The sequence below is a fragment of the Suricata suricatta genome, chromosome 7, assembly GCF_006229205.1.
Source record: "Suricata suricatta isolate VVHF042 chromosome 7, meerkat_22Aug2017_6uvM2_HiC, whole genome shotgun sequence".
NCBI classification, from domain to species: domain Eukaryota; kingdom Metazoa; phylum Chordata; class Mammalia; order Carnivora; family Herpestidae; genus Suricata; species Suricata suricatta.
The window spans coordinates 124,773,360-124,796,171 of record NC_043706.1 but is presented as its reverse complement, the minus strand read 5'-3'; the positions used below and the strand labels follow the sequence as shown (position 1 = coordinate 124,796,171).

The window sequence follows — 22,812 nt, the reverse complement described above, 5'->3', positions numbered from 1 at the left end:
GGCTCAGTCGGTTAAGCCTCCGGCTTCGGCTCAGGTCAGATCTCACGTTCGTGGGTTCGAGCCCCGCGTCAGGCTCTGTGCTGACAGCTAGCTCAGAGCCTGGAGCCTGCTTCCAGTTCTGTGTCTCCTTCTCTCTCTGCCCCTCCCCCTCTCATGCTCTGTCTCTCTCTGTATTAAAAATAAATAAAACATTAAAAAAAATCTTAATATATCTTTTAATCAGAGCTTTCTTAACAAAAACAGTGCTTTCTGGGATGGGCTACCGGTCTTTGAGGAGTTCAAGTCCTTTACCCCAAGTGGCTACAATTTGTTAAATGCCCTCTACTACTTGCAAACGGCAAAGTACACCTGCTCATGAATTAAGGTGGCTTCCCAGATGCTTTCACTATATTCCTATAGTGAACTCCTAAAAAACGATATTCCTTTGCAAATTCAAAGATGGCAGGGAAAATGATCCTAAACACATGTTCACTGAGGCACTGATCCTGAAACTGTTTACAGTTATCATTCCTAAATGAAACCAAGACTCAAGACTAAAACCAGTGAGTCAAAAACATGGTGTTAAACCTAGAGGTTTACATTCCTTTGTCTCCTACAATGTGATACACTGCTTTCACCGACTTCTGCACAGTCCTGGATAGCAGGATAGAAGCAAACCTATATAGACATGCTGATTTTATCAAAAGCATTATTTCCACTTGAAATTAGTATCAGTTTTGTTATACTAATGCCATGCATTCAAATTTTAGTCAGAAACCATTAGATATTCATCCACATGTCCAAGAAGACAAATTATAATTTTTAAGCAGATATAAAAGAACAAGAAGATCAGAAGTTATTGTAAATAGACAGTTCCAAGTTAAAAATAAAATCACATTCATTAAAGACTGCCTTTTTCTATTCAGCCTATAAAGATAATCTAGGATTTTCTGAGCCTCTATGCTCTTGCAGAAGAAGCAGCAGGGAAGTTCAAATTTTAAACATGTGCTTTCTAGATTCCCAAAATAGATTTTATTCCAAGAGAGTGATCAATCAAAATGCCCTAACAGGGGGGAAAAACGTCCTCAAGATCAATCAAAATGCCCTAAGAGGGGAAAAAAAGTCCTAATTAATGCTAGTAAACCCAAAATAAAATAACCCTATTGTGATGTATAATAGTACTTTTAAAAAACAAATTTATTCATTGTTAAAATTCTAAAAATTATTTCCATTTTGGACCAGTAATGCTTTATGATTTGGGACCCAAAGATAAAGTTGTAGGCAAGTAAGTTACTTGTAAAAGTAACAGTGAAGCCAAGAACTGTAATATCATCTGAAAAATGTTAGGAATAAAAATAGAACCAACCCTTAAAAGATAATACATTTTTCAGGTAACATAAAGAGATAAAACCCACAGCAGAGAATAAGAATAAAAATTAGCAAAGACCCTAAAGGTGGAAAGGCATATTTGGGAAAATATACAGAAAACCAGCATAAATATACTTCCTGGTGAGTGCCAGAGAATCAGAAAGATAGCTGGAGGTCAGACCAAAGCCTCGGGGTACCATTAAAATAATGAACCTTGCACTTAAAGCTTTTTCTGTATTTTGTAATATCTTCCTAAATACTTTCTTAGGTAAAGGAATGACATGATCAGCCATGACTCTGAGATCAGTAATTATGAGGACAATATGGAGGATGGGCTAGAATTAAGAAAAACTGAACATAAAAAAGACCCAGCCTGAGATACACTATAATAACTAACAGGAGAAAATCCTGAGTTAGAATTCAGAATTATTAGTCTGAATTATGGAAGCGATAATGCACTATGAGAAACTCAGTCATTTCCCCAGGGTCATAAAACAACTAATTGGTAGCACTGTGTCTAACTTTGGGTTCAGCTGTATCTCACTTCATTTGGAAGTGATGGTTTTAATACCTACTTGATGTAGTGTGAGGAAAAACTACCCTTTCTTAAAGTAGAATGGATAGTTTAAGGAAATAAACTAAGATAGGGAATAACTTAGGAAACACAGGTTAGAAGGCAAGGGAGAGGGCAAGTTTACCTTGTTACATGTTACAAGGTTGTGGTACATACAGATGGAAACTTCCAACAGGCAGCAAGAGGCTGAGAGTCTGAGAGACTAGAATCTTCCACTAGATTCAACATCACTAACTAAAAATGGCTCTTAGAAGGACTACCTAAGAGCAGACTTTTAGAGAACACCAACACACTTGCAATGCAACTGGGAAGATGGGCATTGAAAAGGGGGCTGGTAGTGCATCTTTTTCTAGAATACAAATCATAGTTTATCAATTCACAAATTTAGTTATTTGTAAAGTAACATTTTTGTTGAGGCGATCAAGACCTCCATATACAAAATTCAGAACTGAAGGAAGAAGTCACTTCTAAAAGGAAGAGATGCCTTTCAGACTTAGTACATTATTAAAAGTACAAAAGAGATGCCAATAATAAGATTTTCTGTTTCTATTTTCTTTAAGTCCTGCCCCATCCAAAAATATAAACATACTTAGAAAGGAGAAAGAAGTACTATTCCACCTGTTTTTTAACGTATCCATGAATGCAACGTCAAATATCTGAATGGTAAGAGCTAAGTATGTTCTTCAAGTAGAACAGAGACTCTCCCAGAACAATACCTTAGTTTTATTGTACTTTGTACGCAGATGTAGTAACTGCAAACGGATCTTTTCTTTTTTATTCTCCTCCATAGGTTGATGTAACATTTGTTCTCCTTTCTGTAGAACTTCCTCAATCTGGGCTCTCTCCTCATCCATCTGAATGTTTAACAGGAAAAACGAAGTTACTCGAAAGAAAAATACATAATAGCATCGCTTACTAATCAGTTCCCAAGTAGGAGAACTGTGAGGTACCAGATCAATCAAGACCTGTTCATATGAATAAGTAACAAAAATTCATGTTTTTAAAAACCATTTCATATTTGACTTTAAAATGTCTCATGAAGAATGTTAGTTTAGCAGAAATTAGAGAACATCTACACCAACACTACCATTAGTCAGAAAGTGTGTCTATTTTCTTATGCACTACGTAAATCACTTGGCAAATCTTATAACACTCAACAGAAAATCACATTTGGGTCTATCCTTTGCCGTGACTTGGCAGATTCTGTGGTTAAACATCACTGATGTAAAATATAGCTACCAGAACAGAAAAATAAGAACACCATGGTTTTGAAAACCTCCTTGAACCAACCTTTTCATCTTCATCACTGAATTCCAACTGTTTTTCCACAATTTTTAACATATTTTCTATGTCAACTTCTAATTTTTCCAGGTCAGAGAAAAGTACATCAGCTTCAAACGCCTCGGTGGTGACCAGACACTGGTATGCTAATGGCTCCTGGCCAATTAGTAACTGTGGAAGGAAAAGTGTTCTTTAAAAAAGATACATTCTTTTTTTTTTTTAAGAGACAGGGCAAGCAGGGGAAGAGTGGGGTGGGGAGGGACGAGGGGAGAAAGGGCGAGAGGGAGAGAGAAAGGGAGAAAAAGAGAATCTTAAGTGGTCTCCATGCCCAGCATGGAGCCCAACTTGGGGCTTGATCTCACAACCGTAGGATCATGATCTGAGCCCACATCCAGAGCTGGAGGGACACTTCGCCAACTGAGCCATCTAGGCATCCCAAGATACATTCTTCGCTAGATGTTCTCACGTTAATCAGGGGGATGCAGTGTCAAGAGAGGAACTACCACTTATTTGAATGGAGTATAATTTCATTCATCCATATAGCAATGACTTTATCTGTTTGTGCTTCTCGGAGTTACCAATTTTCTCCAAACACCAATCAGAGATATAAACTAGTGTGCAAATAACGGCGGCTGCCTGGAGTGCAGTGTGGGGGATTCTGAGAGTGCACACAGTGGGAAACAGCGCCAACATCCAAAAGCCATGCCTGCCATGACCGTGGAGAGAAGAAAGGGCCCCACCCAGTAAAGGTACGCCCCAGGTAACCTTCCCCCACGAGAATCCTCCTGGATTTTGATACCTAAACTCTGAAAAAGTACGTATTTCTCAATGCAGTATTTTCAGAATCAATACAGAAAGACTTTATGTGACTAAACTCAATATTAACAATTCTAATAGAACTAACATGCAGGAAAATGACAGGAGCTGTTGGCTGAGCACAGGAAATCAAGATCTTTCACACTGATTATCGAAGTAGAAATTGGCACAAACTTTCTGTTGGACTCTTTAGGAAATCTATTTAATGGTATTTATATGCACAACTTTTGCAACAGTTTCAAGGAATTCTAAGAATTAATTCTAACAAATGAGCAAAAAGACATACATAAAAGAATTTGACAATTCAATATTTACAAAAGCACACTAAAAGTGGGAAACTGAGTTAGAAAAGTATAACAGATCATATAATGGAAACCATGTTGAAAACCATGTCAAAGAAGAACATATGGAACAATTGATATTTTAATATCACATATGTATAAAAGTAGACATGTATGCCAAAATGATGAGAGAAGTTATTTATGGGGATAATAATAATTTTGGTTCTTTGTACTTCCTCTCATTCTATCCCTATGTCTCATGCCTTATTCTTTTATACCAGGAAAATGCTCCCATATATCTATTGAAAAGAACAAATTGAGCTTAGGACAGAAGATAGGGAAGTTAAGGTCAAAGCTAAGGAAGACGGAAGTTAAAGTAAGTTATTGTTTCCCTTAAGATGTGAATAATCTAAATATATTCATCTGCTATAAAAGATAGTTTGGCTTCTTATGGCAGACACTTCAAATTAAAGCAAACTTAGATAATATTTACTTCTTGCAAAAAAGAGGGTCCTTCCTCTAGATAATTTCCATACACAACTCTCAGGAGGTAGAATTAACCAAATATTCAAAAATGCCAACCCCAGGGGCGCAGCTGGGATTCTGAAAAACTCATAGTCCCCGGTCAGAATGAACACTTGGTTTGAATGACCCCCCAAAGTCAGCTGTGGTTTTGGGGTTTTGCCCTAGCAAACCTTCAGAAGGCTTTCATCTTTTCAAGTTAACATTTACGGAGCACTAGCCGCACCCCAGGCCTTGAGAACACCACAATGAAACGTTTCATTTCCTCCTCTCATTAGACAAGCGAAAGAGGAAAGAGAACTAGTAAGATATATACAGAGAGAATAATTATCATATGGTAAATAAATAAGAACTTTTTAAGAAAATCTCTTATGTATGATTCTCTAATTTTATTTTACTTTACTTTATTTTATTTCTATTTTATCTTGGAGAAAAAGTGTGAGTGGGGGAGGAGGGCAGAGGGAGCAGACAGGCGCCATGCTCAGTGCTGATCCCACAACCCTGGGATCATGACCTGAGCTGAAATCAAGAGTTAGACATTCGATCCAGCCACCCAATCACTCCACCCTCTTATTTAAATTCATAAAGCCCCTTTTCAAATTTGTAAGAGCAGATAGTAGCTTTCTGCATTAAGTTTAAATTGTGAAATTACTTGTAACTTTTAGATGCAAGAACACGTAAAACACAAAAAATAAGTTCACACACATATAGTGTGCACAAGTTTATCAAGTGTGACTATCCAGTAACAGGTTTAATATGAGCTTGGAAACAAGTCTCATTATTTTATAGTCAATTTTAACTTCTGACTGAGACTTTGGCACCTTGTCTTAAATGAGCTATTTTCCTCAAGACTAATTTCCTGTTTTCTCTCCTTCACATGCAAAATCACGAATCAATAAGAACCAATTCTCCATTCAAGGAAAAAGTGATTAAAATCATTTTAATTTAATTTTTTTTTTTATGTAGGGGTGCCTGGATGATTCGCTCACTTGAGCTTCTGACTCTTGGTTTTGGTTCAAGTCATGATCCCAGGGTTGTGGGGCCAATCCCCATGTCAGGGTTCGAGCTGAGCATGGAGCCTGCTGAAGATTTTCTCTCCTTCTCCTCTGCCCCTTCCCCCCCTCAATAAATACATAAGTAAATAAATAATAATTTTTTGATGTATATACCCAGTAATCACCTATCATTGAGACACATGACCACAGGAAAAATAGTTTTATATTAAACTATTATTACTCACTTTGGCACTTTTGATATGTTGAGACACCTTGTCAAAGTTTCTATTCAGTTCAGCTAATTTTGGTTCCACAAGGTCCTTGCTTGCACCTCCACGTGTATTCATCAAAACAAGGGCTTGATCACGGACATTTTCAACCTGAAGACTGGCATCATCCAGCTCAGATATTAAACGCTGATTGTAAGAAAACACAAAATTATCACATGGGAAAAAGCAAAAACAAAAATAGGTGTGATGCTAATTCAGAATTAGAGGTAGTTTAAATAAATTTCTTGGATCCCAGAAAAGATTTTAGGACAATTTCAGGAAGAGCTGCTCACATCGAACTCATTTGAAATCTCGGTTTCTCCCACCAAAATGAAACTAATGAATCAAATGCATGGAAAGAATGAGTCCACAAGTAACTGTGAGCATGAGAGAAAAGACCACACCCAATCTTCCTCTCCCAGAAGTGTTACTGATCCTCTGTGCTTGGTACCTTCACGATTTCTTCCCGTTTACTTGCTGGTTTTTTTTCAATCTCGTCCAATAGAGCTTCCGCTTGATAAAGCCAGGTACTTATGTGAGCAACATTTCCGTCAAATATTTCCAACTGGTTCTGATGATTCTAGAAAAAATTAATGAAATGTTGGCGCAATCACATGCAACACTTCAGACAACAATCTTAGAAGACATGTCGAAGACCTCACAAAGCTAATTATGCTGAATTTCAAGCCAGGTTTCCATCTTTCTGCAAAGTTCTTTCCCAGTGAGTAAGTCTCATTCCTAAAATGCATAGCTATGTTTACATGGTTTTTAAACTTATTTTAGACCTCAATACAATATTATAAAAGACTGAAGAAAGATAAAAGGTGAAACTTTCTTTTTCAATTTCATTTTGTCTTCCTTATCATTCTTATGATATACGTAATCTCATCTACCACCACTTGATCCTATTGTTTTAAGACCTCACTTAAAAAGTAGTAATAATAGGGGGTGCCTGGGTGGCTCAGTCGGTTAAGCAGCTGACTTTGGTTCAGGTCATGATCTCGCTGTTCATGACTTCGAGCCCCGCGTCAGCTGGCTGACAGCGTGGAACCTGAAGCCTGCTTTGAATTCTATGTCTCCCTCTCTCACTCTCTGCCCTTCTCTGCTCATGCTCTGTCTCTCTGTCTCTCAAAAATAAATAAATTTAAAAAAAAAGGAGTATTATAGGGGCGCCTGAGTGGCCCAGTCAGTTAAGCATCTGACTTTGGCTCAGGTCATGATCTTGAGGTTCATGAGTTCAAGCCTCCATTGGGCTCTGCACTGGTGGTGCAGAGCCTGTTTGAGATTCTCATATTCATTCTCTCTCTCTCTCAAAATAAATGAATAAATAAACTTTTACAAAAGCTTTTAAAAAGTAGTAATATAAAAGGATGATTAAAATATGCACTGAATAAGGTTCTGTCTGCTCAATGGGCTATAACTGACTATAGAGCAGGCCTATGATTTGTCACGTTGGTGCCACCAGCACTTAATATTACAGCTGGCAAAGACCTCACTAACATCTTGTGAAGCTGAACAGAAAATGTTGAGTGAGAGATTAATGCGAAAACCAGAAGAAAACAGTAAAGCCAATTAAAACTAAGCAAAATAGCTGAGGCTAAGGTAAGAATTTAGAACCTGATCAAAAAGAGTAGGGCAGTCCACAGCTTATAAGAACTGTATTTTATAGGACAAAGGGAACTAGAAAAAATCTTATAAGTATTTCAAAGACAAGAAAACAAATAATTGATTCATTAATATGAAAGAATAGTTTAAAAAAAGAAAATGAGACTCAATGAGGAAAGTTTTGGTACTGATTGGGATTCTAAGAAAGCTGAACTGATGAGAACCAGACTTCTTTAATGTCAAATGTTCTAAGAGGACAATAAAGGCATTATTTGAAGGGAAAATTTGGAAGGCACAGACTGAAGAATATAGACATAAAAGCTGGGAAAATGTGGATTAAAGTTGGCTACAATAAAAATGAATATATAAAATATTTCATGAACATAGTCTATGACCCAAGAGTTTTATATTTGTTATTTAACATTTACGAACTCTATAAGATATGTTCTCTTATTCCAATTTTATATAGAGAGAAATTAAAATGTAGCAATATCTAAGTAATTTACCCAAGTTTTGTTCTTAATAATAAACTCTGGATATTGTTCTCACAGATCAAAATATGATCCCATGAACTTCAATGCCCTACACATTATGATTGAGTTCAGTAAATGCTCAAACACACAATAATTTATTTTTCTCTATCTCTATTTATTACCCAGTAATTCTATAAATTTGAAAAAAGTCCTATCCCAGAAATGTCAAAACAAAATAATAATTTATAAATGAAACTCCCTCTAAAGGAAAAGAGGGCGAGGTGGCCATATATTCATTGATAGGATATGAGGGACAGAAAACCACTATGATATTTAACAGGTCACCCTATCTAGGAAATAATTAGCAGTAGAACAACTAAAGACTAACAATAAAAAATATTTAACAATGATCATAATCAACACCATAATATCTACAATTGGTTATTTTAAGTACAGCTATATATTTATACATGTTTCATGTCACATAATCCTCACAAAAACTATACAAGATAGAAATTATAATAATGTCCATTTACATATGAGAAAAATGAGACTTAGAGAGCTTTAAGTGACGTGACCGATGTCACTCAGCTAGTAGTTAAAATTTTTCCTTAGGCCATGAGATCCTAAAACCTGTGCTCTTAACGAGTATGCCATTATTAGAACATAGTTAGTATTATGTATATAATTTATGATAGCATGACAGTTAAATACAATATCAAATCATTAAAACATAACAAGTGAGGTACACTTACTAAAACATTGAAGTACATATTTCTACATATATCACAAATGGTGTATTACTTAACAGAGACATGTTTAACTCTAGAAAGTTACTACCTTTTCAAATGAAAAAATAAATGTAGTTTTATGAAATTAATTCACTTGAAGCAAAACATTACGGTGACACACAGAAAACAGGATTTAAAGCTCCCATCAAAGTTGTATTGGTTTTTTAACAATTAAAGGAGGAAAGATCTCATCGTTGAATTTCTCCGGAAACATACCATTAACGTGCTGCACCAGTCCTCCGTCCAGGTCCGGACGCGGCTCCAGCCAGCGTTAAGGACACAGAGCCTCTCTTCTAAAACAGCCTCGCTGCCCTCGATCAAGTTCTGGAGGGCAGTACTACTCTCTGAGATGGCACTTAAATCAGCTTTTCTCTTTTCCAGGTCCTTCAGAATATTCTAGAAAGTAAAAATACCAAGAACCACATGATGTTCCAGAACATTCTAAGAGTTCATGCAACTTTAATTTGTAAAAAACTTCTCTTCCATTTATCCACAGTAGTCCATGAGTCCCCCAGAGAATTTACAATATGCCAAAGGTTTCCAATGCTCCACAACCTATTAAATGTTCGGGGTTCTTGGGGCGCCTGGGTGGCTGTCAGTTAAGCATTTGACTTTGTGACCTGAGCCGAAAATAGCAAATTCTTGGATTATAAATAATTTTTGCTTCTGTCTTCTTATTTTAAAGTTTATGTATTTATTTAGAGAGAGAGAGCAATAGAAAGTGCAAGAGAGAGTGGGGGCGGGGCAGGGAGAGAGGGAGAGAGAGAGAATCCCAAGCAGGCTCTGTGCAGAGCCCCACTTGAGACTCAGTTCCAGGAACTGTAAGATCATGACCTGAGCCGAAATCAAAAGTCAGACATTTAACCAACTAAGCCACCCAGGTGGCTTTTTTAATTACACTATGCAAATGTCACTCAATTAGCCTATATGACTTAAATTATTAACAAGAAAACAATGGCAAGGCACCTAGGTGGCTCAGTTGATTGAGCGTTTGACCTGATTTTGGTTGGCTCAGATCATGATCTCATGTTTCATGGGTTTGAGCCCAGCGTGGGGCTCCAGGCTAACAGTGCTAACAAGCCTGCTTAGAATTCTGTCTCTCTCCCTCTTTCTCTGCCCTCTCACACTCATGTGTGTGCTCTCTCAAATAAAATAAATACATGAACTTTCCAAAAAAATAAGAAAATAATGCCTTTCAAAATGTACAAAGATGATAACATTTCCTTTGAAAACATAAATTTAACAGAAGAAATTTAGTACCTTCGCTTTGCCCTCATCCACAGTCCACCCGTGAATTCCAACGTCCTTCCTCTCCTTCCTTCATCCCTTTCTTCATCTCCTTGTTGCCTCACAGGGCCCACGGCAAAACTATACTTTTCATCAGCAATTCTACTGCCTCATACCTGGACTTGCTTTCAATGGTTCTCTCCATGAAGTATTCAAATTAAGAAGCAGCTGTATCACCCACGACCTCCCAGAACCTTCTCTTCACTGCCCATAAGCAAACACCTGTAGATGTCACGACGCAGACCTGCGACTTTATACAAATTTCTGTCACCGTATTGACCATTTATATTCAGCATGTATCTCTAGTATACATGCTTATTGGGAAATAAATTTAGGAAAAGAAAATGGGTTGGTTAAAAATAAAACAACTTTGTGTTCTATTTGATTCTTTGTCTACCTCTAAAGAGAGAATTGGCAAATCTACTCTCCAATCTCTGAATTCAAAATTACTACAGAGTAGTAATTGGATCGTTTATTGATCCAATTTTTAAAAATTTTGTTCCTATGTTCTTTCTATCAGGTAGTTTGCAACAGGAAGATTTGTTGCTGGTACAAAAGTTACTATAGAAAAATTAATAAATAAATTCAGTACAATTCTTTGTGAAAAATGAATATTCTAAAAGTGTCACCAATTTTGAAGGCAACAATTGTTTCCAGGTACCACATGAGCTCAATGCCTATAAAGGCCTTACTGATGACCCATGAGTTTAATGCCTCTGAAATCAAAGCAAGAACATCTTAAAACTGTTTTTTAAATGTTCTTTTCTTCTTTCTTAAGACAGAGAGGTGGAAAAATAACAGAAAAAAAGAAAAGACTATGTTTAATATGAATTGGAGATAAATGACATCCTAAACCAAATGCCACAGGTGACCCTGGCATGACCCTGGCAGGTAACCTGAGCTACGACTTACTTTGGCCCAGGAGATTTCTACATCCAAGTCACCAAGCACTCCTTCTGAGGTGGATTTCTGTACCAACTCAGCCTCAGTAACAGAGAGCCATTCAGAGAGAGAAGCAGCCTCTTTCTTCACTTTCCGGGCCAACTGAGAGGCTCTTTCCAGGTCCTGTTTTCCCTCGGTCACCTGAAAAGAGGAAGGAGGAGGGATTGAGAGAGAGAGAGAGAGAGAGAGAAACATAACAGGAGTGAGTCCAAAGAATAACTAAGGATGCAAACTCTACCCATACTTAACCTCCAAGACCTACACCCTTATCTCTCCACCTAGAACTACTCCATTCTTACATCTTCACAGGAGGACAATATACTATATTCGTTAAATGTCAGGCAACCTTGGTTTTCATCACAGCTCTTCCCACTTCCTTTCTAAGTGACCTTGGCAGAAGCATAGCCCTCAGAAGTCGTTAGGAGTATCAAATGACAAATGGTTTGACCCTGTCCTTGTAACAAAGTTAAGGAATCAGTAAATCGTACCTTTTATCATTTTAAACAGAAGATGCCTTATAGTCCTCTCAAAGAACTCTGTTCAAAAACACACACACAGGATGCCTGGGTGGCTCAGTAGGTTAAGCATCTGACTCTGGATTTCCGCTCAGGTCATGATCTCACAGTTTGTGAGATTGAGCCCTGCAACCGGCTGACAGTGCAGAGCCTGTTTGAGATTCTCTCTCTCTCTCTCTCTCTCTCTCTCTCTCTCTCTGCCCTTCTTGCACACTAATGCTCTCTCTCAAAATAAATAAACTTTAAAACACACTTTAAAATCTGAGGGAAATAGTATGATTTTCATAATTAGGTTTTGTAATTAACTATTTAATTTATAATATATAACTATGCAACATAAACCTTTATAACTAAATTACTTTTGTGGTTGACAGAAAGCAAAATCAACTGAACATTTACCAGGCTCTTTTGTATATTTATTCATTTTGAGAGAGAGAGAGACAGAGAGACAGAGAAGGGAATCCCAATCAGGCTCCACACGCTGTCATTCCAGAGTCCAACACAGCGCTCTATCTTATGAATCATGAGATCATAACCTGAGCCAAAATCTAGACTCAGTCACTAAACCGACGCAGGCACCCCTACCAGTCTCTTCACGTAGTTCCCATGTTACACTAGGGAATCTTACACATGGTATGCAATAAAATCCACAGCAGCCTCTGTGATGGGCCCTATCCCTTCAACTTTGCAGATTAGGGCAGTGAAGCTTACGGAGGCTCAGGCCATGATCAGGGGGGCCTGGCCATGGGTTGAGCCTGGTCTGACCGACCCCTTACATTACAGGATGGTACTCTCAAACAAAACTATCATGCATAATCTAATGGTGAGATAACATGTTCAAGGGCATTAGAACATAATACATAAATAAAAATGTGCTCTTTTTATGTGCACATAGGTAGAGGCAATTTGCAAAAGTAATAGAGTGATAAGTCATATATGGGGTGAAATTTTCTGGAATAACATAAAGATTGAATTTTCTTAATAAGTAACGCAGAATTACATTCCTTTTTTCTGGTCCCCTAGGTTCACTTTTACCCTTTCATACCTCAAGGATTGACTATTATTAAATTCCTTCTTAAAAGTGAAATATTTTTTCCCACAGAGTTTAATTAAAATTCATGACTTTAAATTAATAGCCCCTCAGTGCAGACTTTAGGAGACAAATACATGATTTATATTAAAAGATATGAGGTATTCAAAGGATCTTATGTAGCCCAGGCAGCTACACAATCATCTAAAACTTAATGCTACCAAAGATTTGTACATGCCAGGAAGAAAATAATTTACAGTTCAACTTACAACAATCTACTCTTCTTAGTCTAATCAATACATTTTAAGACACAGCGCATACTGAATTGGGCAGCTTCAAGTCGCAAAGATTTTACCCAACCATTTATCCTTCTCCCTCTTAGATATTCAACCATTCCCTCTCAATAGGACTATTCCCATCAGCTATGAAACATACTCAAGTCTCTCATGTTTAAAAGAAAAAAAAAATTCCCTCTTTGGCTCCAACTCCCCTAAGACTATCTTCTCTCCTATCTTTCCCCCTTACCAATCCTCAAAACCATTTTCTTACCTCCCTCACATTTCTTACCTCCTCCCATTCTGGCTTCCGCACCTATCACTTCACAGAAACTGCCTCTGCTAAGCTCAAAGATGACTCCAAGGACAACAGATCTAAATGGACATGTTTAAATGGACACCACATTTAATGTTTGAGAATTCAAAACCAGTGCCTACACTCGTTCTCAAAATCCCCCTTTTCCCTGGCTTTCCTGTCCCAGCACTCTCCGGGTGTTACCACTTCTTGCTACTGACTTTAGTTTCATAGATGTGTATTTAGTTTGTACCATGTGATCATTTTAAGTGAAATGATTGCCATAATCAGGCTAATTGATGCATCCATCAACTCCCATAGTTACCTTTTTTTATAGTGAAAACACTGAAAATCTACTCTTTTAGCAGATATCAAGTATATAATTGTGGAAAATAGTATGGTGGTTCTTCAAAACATCAAAAATAAAACTACCATATGACCCAGTAATCCTAGTTTGGTGTAGATATCCACAGGAAATGAAACTCATAGTCCGAAGAGGCATCTGCACCCCGCATTGATGGCAGCATTCCACACAATAACCAAGGCATGAAAACAACCTAAATGTCCGCTGATGCACAGATTAAAAAAATGTGGTATAATATACCTTAGTTTCTTATGCAAGTACATCTTCCTCAAACGTCTTACTAAATGATGTCATTCTTCAAGACTTGATCCAGCCCTTTTCTTTTTCTTTAATTTATTTAAAAATAATTCTTATTTTTTCCAGTTTTACTGGGATACAGCACTGTGTAAGTTTAAGATACACAGCGCACTGACTTTAGTCACATGTATTACAAAATGATTACCACAATGACTTTAAACATCCATCATGTCATTCAAAAAAAAAAGAACAAAAAATGGTTTCTTCCTTGTGATGGGGCCTCACAGGATTTAGTACATTAACTTCCCTGTGTGTACATACAGCAGTGTTAGCTGTGGTCAGCATGTTGTGTACTGCATCCCCAGTACTTATGTGTCTTCAAACTGGAAGTCTGTACCTTTTGACCACCTTTATCTAATTTTCAGACCTATTGCTCCCCCACTTCTGATAGCCACAAATCCGATCTGTTTTTCTAGGAGTTTGTTCATTAGGTTTCACATAAAAGTGAGATCACCCGTTATTTGTCTTTCTCTGACTTAATTCACTTAGCACAATGCCCTCAAGGTCGATCTATGCTGTTGTAAATGGCAAGATTTCCTTCATTCCATGGCTGAATAATAGGACACTATATATATATATATACACCACATCTTCTGTGTCTATTCACCCATCAATGGGCACTGGGTTGTTTCCAGGCTTGGCAACTCTAAATAGTATGACTGTGAGCAGGAGGGTGCCCATGCCTCTTCAATGTAGTATTTTTGTTTCTGTCAGATACGGAAATGATACCCAGAAATGGAATTAATGGATCGTAGGCTAGTTCTAGTTTTTTTATTTTTTTAAGGAACCTGCATACTGTCTTCCACATTGGTTGCACTAATTTATATTCCCACCAACAGTGCTCAAGGGTTCTCTTTTCTCCGTCCACATCCTCTCTGGCATTATCTCTTTTTGATACCACTTAACTAACAGGTGTAAGGTACTATCTCACTTTGGTTTTAATTTGCATTTCCTTGAGGACTACTCATGTTTGAGCACTTTTTCATGTGCCTGTTGATCCATCATATGTTTTCTTTGGAATAATGCCTATTCAGGTCCTCTGCCCATTTTTAATTGGATCATTTGCTTTTTTGCTATTGAGCTGTATGAATTCTTTACATATTTTTGTATTAATGCATTATCATATGTGATTTGCAAATACTTTTTTTCCATTCTGTACGCTGTCTTTTCACTTTGTTGATGGTTTCTTTTGCTGTGCAGGAGCTCTTTAGTTTGATGCAATCCCACTCCATCGCTTCTCAGCCTTTTGGCTAAGATCAAGTGTGATGTAATCCCACTCATTTATTTTTTATTTTGTGGCTGGTATACGTTTTTCTTTTCTCACTATATCCTCTCCCTAGACAATCTCATCACGGAAAACTTTAATTTCCATCTCTATGCAGATGACTCATAAAATTCCTAGCTTCAGCCCAGATATAGTCCCCAGACTTGAATAACTTTGTGAGTACCTGACATTCAATTCACTCTCACAAAGGCACTTAAAATGTGAACATGCCCAATACATGCTTATGATTTTTCCATGTTTCTGCCTTTCCTACCAGATCCTCTTTCCAATTATGGCACTGTGATCTTCCATGTAACCAAGCCAGAAACCCAGGGGTCACCCCTCATCTCCCTCTCTCCTGTGCTCCCACACCTAATCCATGTCCAGTCCTACTCATGTCACTCCTTACACATGTCTGAGTCAACCCACTCATACCATCTCCACTGCCCCCTTAGTTCACGCCACCATCGTTTCTCACTAAGAGTGTGACAAGGATTTCCTAACTGCTCTCTTCACATTTATCCCTGCCTTTCTCCAATTCATCCACCAAACTGTAGAAAGTGATCTTTTAAAAGCAAATATAAGGGCACCTGGGTGGCTCAGTCAGTTGAGTGTCTGACTTTGTCTCGGGTCATGATCTTGTGGTTTGTGAGTCCAAGCCCTGCTTCAGGTTCTGTGCTGACAGCTCAGAGCCTGGGGCCTGTTTGAGATTCTATCTCTCCCTCTCTCTGCCATTCCCCCCACTGGTACTCACTTGCTCTCTCTCTCTCTCTCAAAAATAAACATTAAAAAATTTTTAATAAAAAAATAAAAGCAAATATATGAGCCTCTTATCTCCCTGATAAAATCCTGGGATTTTAAGATTAAAACCTTTATCACAAACTCTAAGACACTAGTATGATCGTCTCATCCCTCTCTCTGGCACCATGTTCCCCATCCTTGCTTTCTCTGCATTACCCAAACAAATGTACCATGCTGCCTCCTGCCACAGGGCCTTTACACATACCATTCCATCAACCTCAAAGGCTCCTCATTCTCAGATCTCGGCTAATGCACCACTTCCTCAAGGAAGCTTTCATAACCCCAGACTGGGCCAAATTGCCCATTACCTGTATTCTCAAAGCACCACACACATTCCTTCAAAACACTTCTGACTGCCAACGTGGCATTACTTTGTAAGACAAATTGATTCATGTTTTCTTTCACTACCCTAAGCTCTTCTAGACAAAGATAATTTATGCTTCTGCTCACCACTGTATCACTACTTCCCCTGATGCCTGACACACAGTAAAGTCTCAACTATGTTAAATGAGAAAATGACTTATTTCTAAAACCATGGTTACAACTAAAGAATTAATATTAAAACCAGCAACACCACTGCCATCCATAAAATGCCCAGTTGATGAATTAATACAATAATATTTGATTAAAAAAACTCAGCTGTATAATATCAAACAGGAGCTCTATACTATGAGTTCCAGATGTGCAGTGTATCAGAGTGATACAAACATACCACATCAGCAATTTTATCTTACAGAGTGAAGTCAAAGTTGTGCAGGAAGTATATGTACTGCTCATTCTTACTGATCTGAAAATGATAACAGAGTTTCAGCTAGTGTTCTCGGGGCTGATGTAGAAACTTAGGTAACATATAATAACTCAAGAAGGATATGAAATATTATCTAACACAGCTTTCCAACATTGCCAGGAAGGTTTCACTTAAATATGGTCGTTGTTTTGTTTTGCTTTGCTTTGTTTTCCTAATTTCAGGGCAGAGTTCTCAATAAGAGAAGACATTAAGCTTGCTAAATATAGTTACTCAAAATAAATAACCAAAAGTTCCCCCACAGATTCACTAAGATGCCCAGATCATAGGTGTTTCTTGAAAGGATTTTTGATCCTGCCAGATTAATGTGAACTTCTTGTCACTATTTTTCAGAGTCTTGATGTTTTAATATTTCTCAGTAGACTATTCAATTCAAACCTCCAAGGACCAGTAACTTGAGTTTATACAGAGGCTATTATTATTGGTAGAGTTTCAGTAGAATAACTTATGAAACGTGACTAGCCACTGAAACTGTAAAAGAGGCGCCTCAGTGGCTCAGTCGGTTAAGCGGTTAAGTGTCTGACTCCTGGTTTCAGCTTGTCTGACTCCTGGTTTCAGCTCAGGTCATGATCTCCTGGTTCATGAGTTTGAGCCCCATATTGGGCTCTGCACTGAAGGTGTGGTACTTGCTTGGGATTCTCTCTTTCCCTCTCTCTCTGCCCCTCCCCTGCTCATTCTTGCTCTCTCTCTCTTTCAAAATAAATAAATAAATAAACAAACTTAACAAAAAAATAAACAAAAAAAAGAAAACATAAAAATGAATCTGGATTAAATATTAAAAGTAAATTTCTATACAATTATTCATCATTTAGTATTTATTATCATACATATTTAAAGAAATATAACATAAAAAACTGGAATAATTGAAAACACTGTTACTGGGGCTCCTGGGTGGCTCAATCAGTTAAGTGTCTGACTTGGGCTCAGGTCATGATCTCATAGTCCATGATTTCGAGTCCCATGTCAGGTTCTGTGCTAATGGCTCAGAGCCCAGAACCTGCTTCAGATTCTGTGTCTTCTTCTCTCTGCCCCTCCTCCTCTTGCTCCCGCACATGCACGCTCTTTCTCTCTCTCTCTCTCAAAAATAAATATTTTTAAAATTTAAAAAAAGAAAATGCTATTATTGGTGTTGTAAAATTCAAACACACATTGACTTAAAAGTAAAAGTTTAAAATAGATAAATGGGAGCAAAACAGGTGAGCAGTACAGACACCCTTACCTGGGCGCCCAGGTCATTGTAGAGAATCTTCAGCGATGTCAGCTGCTCATCCATCCCTTTGGGGTTGTCAGTTTGTTGCTTCTGGACAATGTGCCTTCCTGTTTTGATTACAGTCTCCACTTCAAGCTTGACTTCACTCAGAGTTTTATAGAGTTTCTTTAAAAGAGAGCGAGGCACATTTTACGCTGTGGTGAAAAGTTGCTGATTGGAAATATTTCCGAACACTGGCGTCTACAGATTGACAGCTACAAAGTAACTATGGAGATCAAAGAGCTTTATCTGCATCAGATGTGGTTCAAAGCATGAGAGAAATGAAATCAAGGTTGTATTCTCTTTTTGAAATCAGATAAGAAGATAAACTAATAGAGAGTATACTTATTTAAAACCCATCAAACATGTGTTTTCAAGTTCAGGAGAGTACTTAATAATAAAAACAGTTTTCCTGCATAAAATGGAAATATATTAACACTAAATATTGAATGTCTATCATTTCTTAAATTACATTTTTAAAAATCATAAATGCTCTTACTATAATGAAGTCAACACTGGCTATATTTCTATCTGTCAACATTTGGAAGTATTAACATTCACTTTTTTTTCCCTTAAAATCCTCTGAAGTACCAGTCTACCACAAAGAGCATATATTACTGATGTGATGAGAACCCCTATAAAAACTCAGTATAGGAGGACCCAAGATGGCGGAGAGGAAGGGAGCTCTGAAAACTTCGACTGCCCCATCTATCAAACTGAGAAGGACATTACTCTCATCTGCAAGAGCGGAAGGAGCAAATACGTACTCCAGAAATAAGACAACCTCAAAAATACCTGAGTGAGTGAGAGCGAACTGCAGAGATTGGAAAACGGGCCAGCCTGAGACGGGTAGGGGAGATGTGAGCCCCAGTCGACATGGGGCAAGCGCACGGAGCCCGAGAGACAGAGGGAAGAGACAGAGAGACTGAACACGCTCACTGTACTGTCTCTGGGGAAGAGATAAAGAGCGTTTAAACGCGCTTGGAGAGAGAAGATCACTCCATAGATAACTGCTGGGTAGCCCAAATCCCGAACCCAGGTAGCACAAGGGAAAGAACAGCTTCCAGCCCTGCGCCATCTCGGCCGGGAGTCAGCGGCCTGGGCAGGCAGCAACACCAAGGGCGATCAATTCAACCTCAGTTTTGGGAGTGGCAGCACGCACCTCATGTCCACGGCACATCTCGTCCCCAGCATTGGCCATGCAAACCTCGAACCCCGGGTGCCAACAGGGAAAAAATAGCCCCCACCCCGACGCGATCTCAGCAGGGAGTTGGCAGCGGAGGAGGCCTGGGCTCGTGCTCAGGCTGCAGGAGCTGCCAGCTCATTTCCGGCAGCGCCCGACACCTCCGGCAACAACTACACAAAACAAAGAGAAACTCATCCCTCCCCTAACGTGATTGCAATCCCAGCTGGGGGCTGGGAATCCGCAGTTGTGTCTATGAGGGCGTGCCCTTCACCTCCTGCTGCGCATCTCCTCTCAGGTGGCACACCTCACCTCAAGCAGGGGCAGCGGAAATTCTTGCCTGAGCCAGGACAAACTGATCCCTCTCCCTAAGAAGCCAGCCACCAAAGCAAATATATCTCACCTGTGGTAGCATAAAAGTGCATGGACTAGAATTTTGAACCCAGATGGGCCTGGAAATTACAACTTGCCTCAACCACGGCACAAGGAGATCGGAATCATTAGAGTGACCCACAGTGCATAGTTCCAGTGGAGCTTGGCATGCCGCCATTCTACGCTCTGCAGACACCAAGGAGGAGCCTCTGAGAGCAACCTCCGAGACCTACCACACCAAACCATGCCTATCCACGAGGGGGAGCTGTTGGTTCTTTTTTTTCTTATAATTTTTTTTCTTTTTCTTTTTTCTTCTTTTTTTGTACTTATTTTTTATTATTAATACCTTTATTACTTAAATTTTTAAAAATTTTTACTCCTTATTTTCCTTTCTCCTTTCTCCCTTTTTTTAACTTCTTGCAATCCAGATATATTCTCCTGTATCTCATCCAAACCTCTCCCCTCAACTGGCCATACACTTTTAGACTGTCCACTGTCCTTTGCTGTCTCTGACCCCCTTTATTTTTTTCTTTACTTCTCTTCTTTTTGTCTCTTTCCTCTCCATTTTCTTTCTTTTCTTTCCCCCTTTTAATGTGATTGTTTGCTTTGTTTGTGCATTTGTGTGCTTCTGTTCCCTCTGTTTGTCTGTCTGTTTTCCTTCTTAGGGCTACACCAAGAAACAAGCCAAAGTGTGCATGACGGCGAGTCCCAAATATTGCTGAGTAGGGAAATAAAATATTCAAAGGCACAACAAGAGAAACCAAGAGACACCATTAAAAGAATATTTCCTGAAACAACAGGCTCAGGACAGTCAATAAGCCTCCATTAACAGAGAAATATTAACAGGTGCACAGTGCACAACGAGATTTCTAAAGCTGACAAGAGAAAAAAAACTAGCAAAAATGACAAAACGAAGCAACTCTCCCCTAAAGAACCTCCAGGATGAAGTCATAGCCACAAAACTACTCAAGGCAGATCTAGACAACATACCGGATCAAGAATTTAAAAAACTTGTCATAAAATTAATCGCTGGGGTTGAAAAAAGCATCAAGGAAGCAACTGAGATAATTACTAAGCACTTTGAAAATAGGTGTATGAGTTAAAAAAGGCTATAGATGAGGTGAATAACAAAAGGGAGGCAGCCACCTCAAGGATTGATGAGGTAGAGAGAAATATAGGTGAATTAGAATTCTATAGTTATAGCAAAAGAGGAAGCTGAAAAAAAGAGAGAGAAATTAATCCAGGAAGAGGAAAGGAGAATACGAGACCTGAGTGATACAATCAAATGGAACAACAGCCGTATCATAGGAATTCCTGAAGAGGAAGACAGAGAGAAAGGGCTTGAAGGGATACTAGACCAAATGATAACTGAGAATTTCCCAAATCTGGGTAAAGAAATAGACATTCAAATTCAAGAGGCACAAAGAACCCCCATAAGATGGAATTTGAATCGGCCTTCAGCACGACATATCATAGTGAAACTGGAAAAATATAAAACTAAAGAGAGAATTTTGAAAGCAGCTAGGGAGAAAAGGGCCCTCACATTCAAAGGGAAACCTATTAGAGTGGTTACAGACCTATCTAATGAAACTTGGCAGGCCAGAAAGGCATGGAGGAAATCTTCAATGTGATGATCTGAAAAAACATGCAACCAAGAATCCTTTAGCCAGCAAACCTCAAATTCAAAATAGGAGAGATAAAAGTGTTCCCAAATAAACAAAAATTGAGAGAATTCATGACCACCAAACCAGCCCTACAAGAAATCCTAAAAGGGACACTATGAGTGAAATGTTGCAAAGAATACAAGAGGCCAGAGACACCACTATAAACATGAATTCTAGGGAGAACACAATGACTCTAAACCCACAGTTTTCAATAATAACACTGAATGTAAATGGACTGAATGCTCCAACCAAACAACACAGGGTAGCAGAATGGATAAAAAAAAAAGCCCATCTATCTGCTGTCTACAAGAGACTCATTGTCGCCGGAAGACAACTTCAGGTTGAAAGTAAAGGGATGGAGAAATATCTATCATGCGACTGGAAGCCAAAAAAAAAAGCTGGAGTAGCCATACTTATAGCAGGAAAACTGGACTTTAGGTAAAGGCAGTAACAAGAGATGAGAAAGGACATTATATAATAATTACAGGGTCTCTCCATCAGGAAGAGCTAACAATTATAAATATCTATGCACCAAATTTGGGAGCGCCCAAATACATAAAACAATTAATCACAGAAAGAAACAATCTTATTGACAAGAATGTGCTAATTGCAGGGGACTTTAATACTCCACTGACAGCAATGGATAGATCAACCAGACAGAAAATCACTAAGGAAGCAATGGACCTGAATGACACATTGGAACAGATGGAACAGATAGATATATTTTGAACTCTGCATCCTGAAGAGAGGAAATTCACCTTCTTTTCAAGTGCACATGGCACATTCTCCAAGATAGACCACATACTGGGGCATAAAGCAGCCCTCCATAAGTATAAACAAATAGAGATCATACCATGCACACTTTCAGACCACAATGCTATGAAACTTGAAATTAACCACAGGAAAGATCTGGAAAACCTCCAAAAATGTGGACGTTAAAACCACCCTACTAAAGGATGATTGGGTTAATCAGGCAATAGAGAAGAAATTAAAAGTATATGGAAACCAACGAAAATGAAAATACAACAATCCAAAATCTCTGGGACGCAGCAAAGGCAGTCCTAGGAGGAAAGAATATTGCAATCCAGGCCAATTTCAACAAACTAGAAAAAGCGCAAATTCAAAATTTAACAGAGCACCTACTGGAACTAGAATGGAAGCAGCAAGAGCACCCCAAACCCAGCAGAAGAAAAGAAATAATAAAGATCAGGGCAGAAATACACAATATAGAATCCAAAAGAACAGTCGAGCAGATCAATAAAACCAAGAGTTGGTTCTTTGAAAAAATAAACAAAATAGATAAACCTTTAGCCAGGCTCCTCAGAAAGAAAAGAGAGAGCACCCAGATAGACAAAATCATGAATGAAAAAGGATCTATTACAACCAATTCCCTAGAAATACAAGCAATCATCAGAGATTACTATGAAAAATTATATGCCAAGAAACTGGACAACACAGCAGAAATGGACAAATTCCTAAATGCACACGCACTGCCAAAATTCAAACAGGAAGAGA

At 38.4% G+C, this 22,812-nt stretch overlaps 1 protein-coding gene across 1 annotated transcript in view; it reads right to left on the bottom strand.

Annotated features, from left to right (window-relative positions):
* Positions 1–22,812, bottom strand: part of UTRN (utrophin) — a 507,319-nt gene that overhangs the window by 288,892 nt on the left and 195,615 nt on the right. Inside the window, exons 33-39 of the mRNA XM_029943246.1 lie at positions 18,049–18,204; positions 11,154–11,324; positions 9,171–9,350; positions 6,537–6,665; positions 6,062–6,232; positions 3,212–3,373; positions 2,638–2,775 (exon numbers count right to left, since the gene is read on the bottom strand). Of these exons, the coding sequence (XP_029799106.1) occupies positions 2,638–2,775; positions 3,212–3,373; positions 6,062–6,232; positions 6,537–6,665; positions 9,171–9,350; positions 11,154–11,324; positions 18,049–18,204 (1,107 nt within the window). The remainder of the gene's footprint in view (positions 1–2,637; positions 2,776–3,211; positions 3,374–6,061; positions 6,233–6,536; positions 6,666–9,170; positions 9,351–11,153; positions 11,325–18,048; positions 18,205–22,812) is intronic.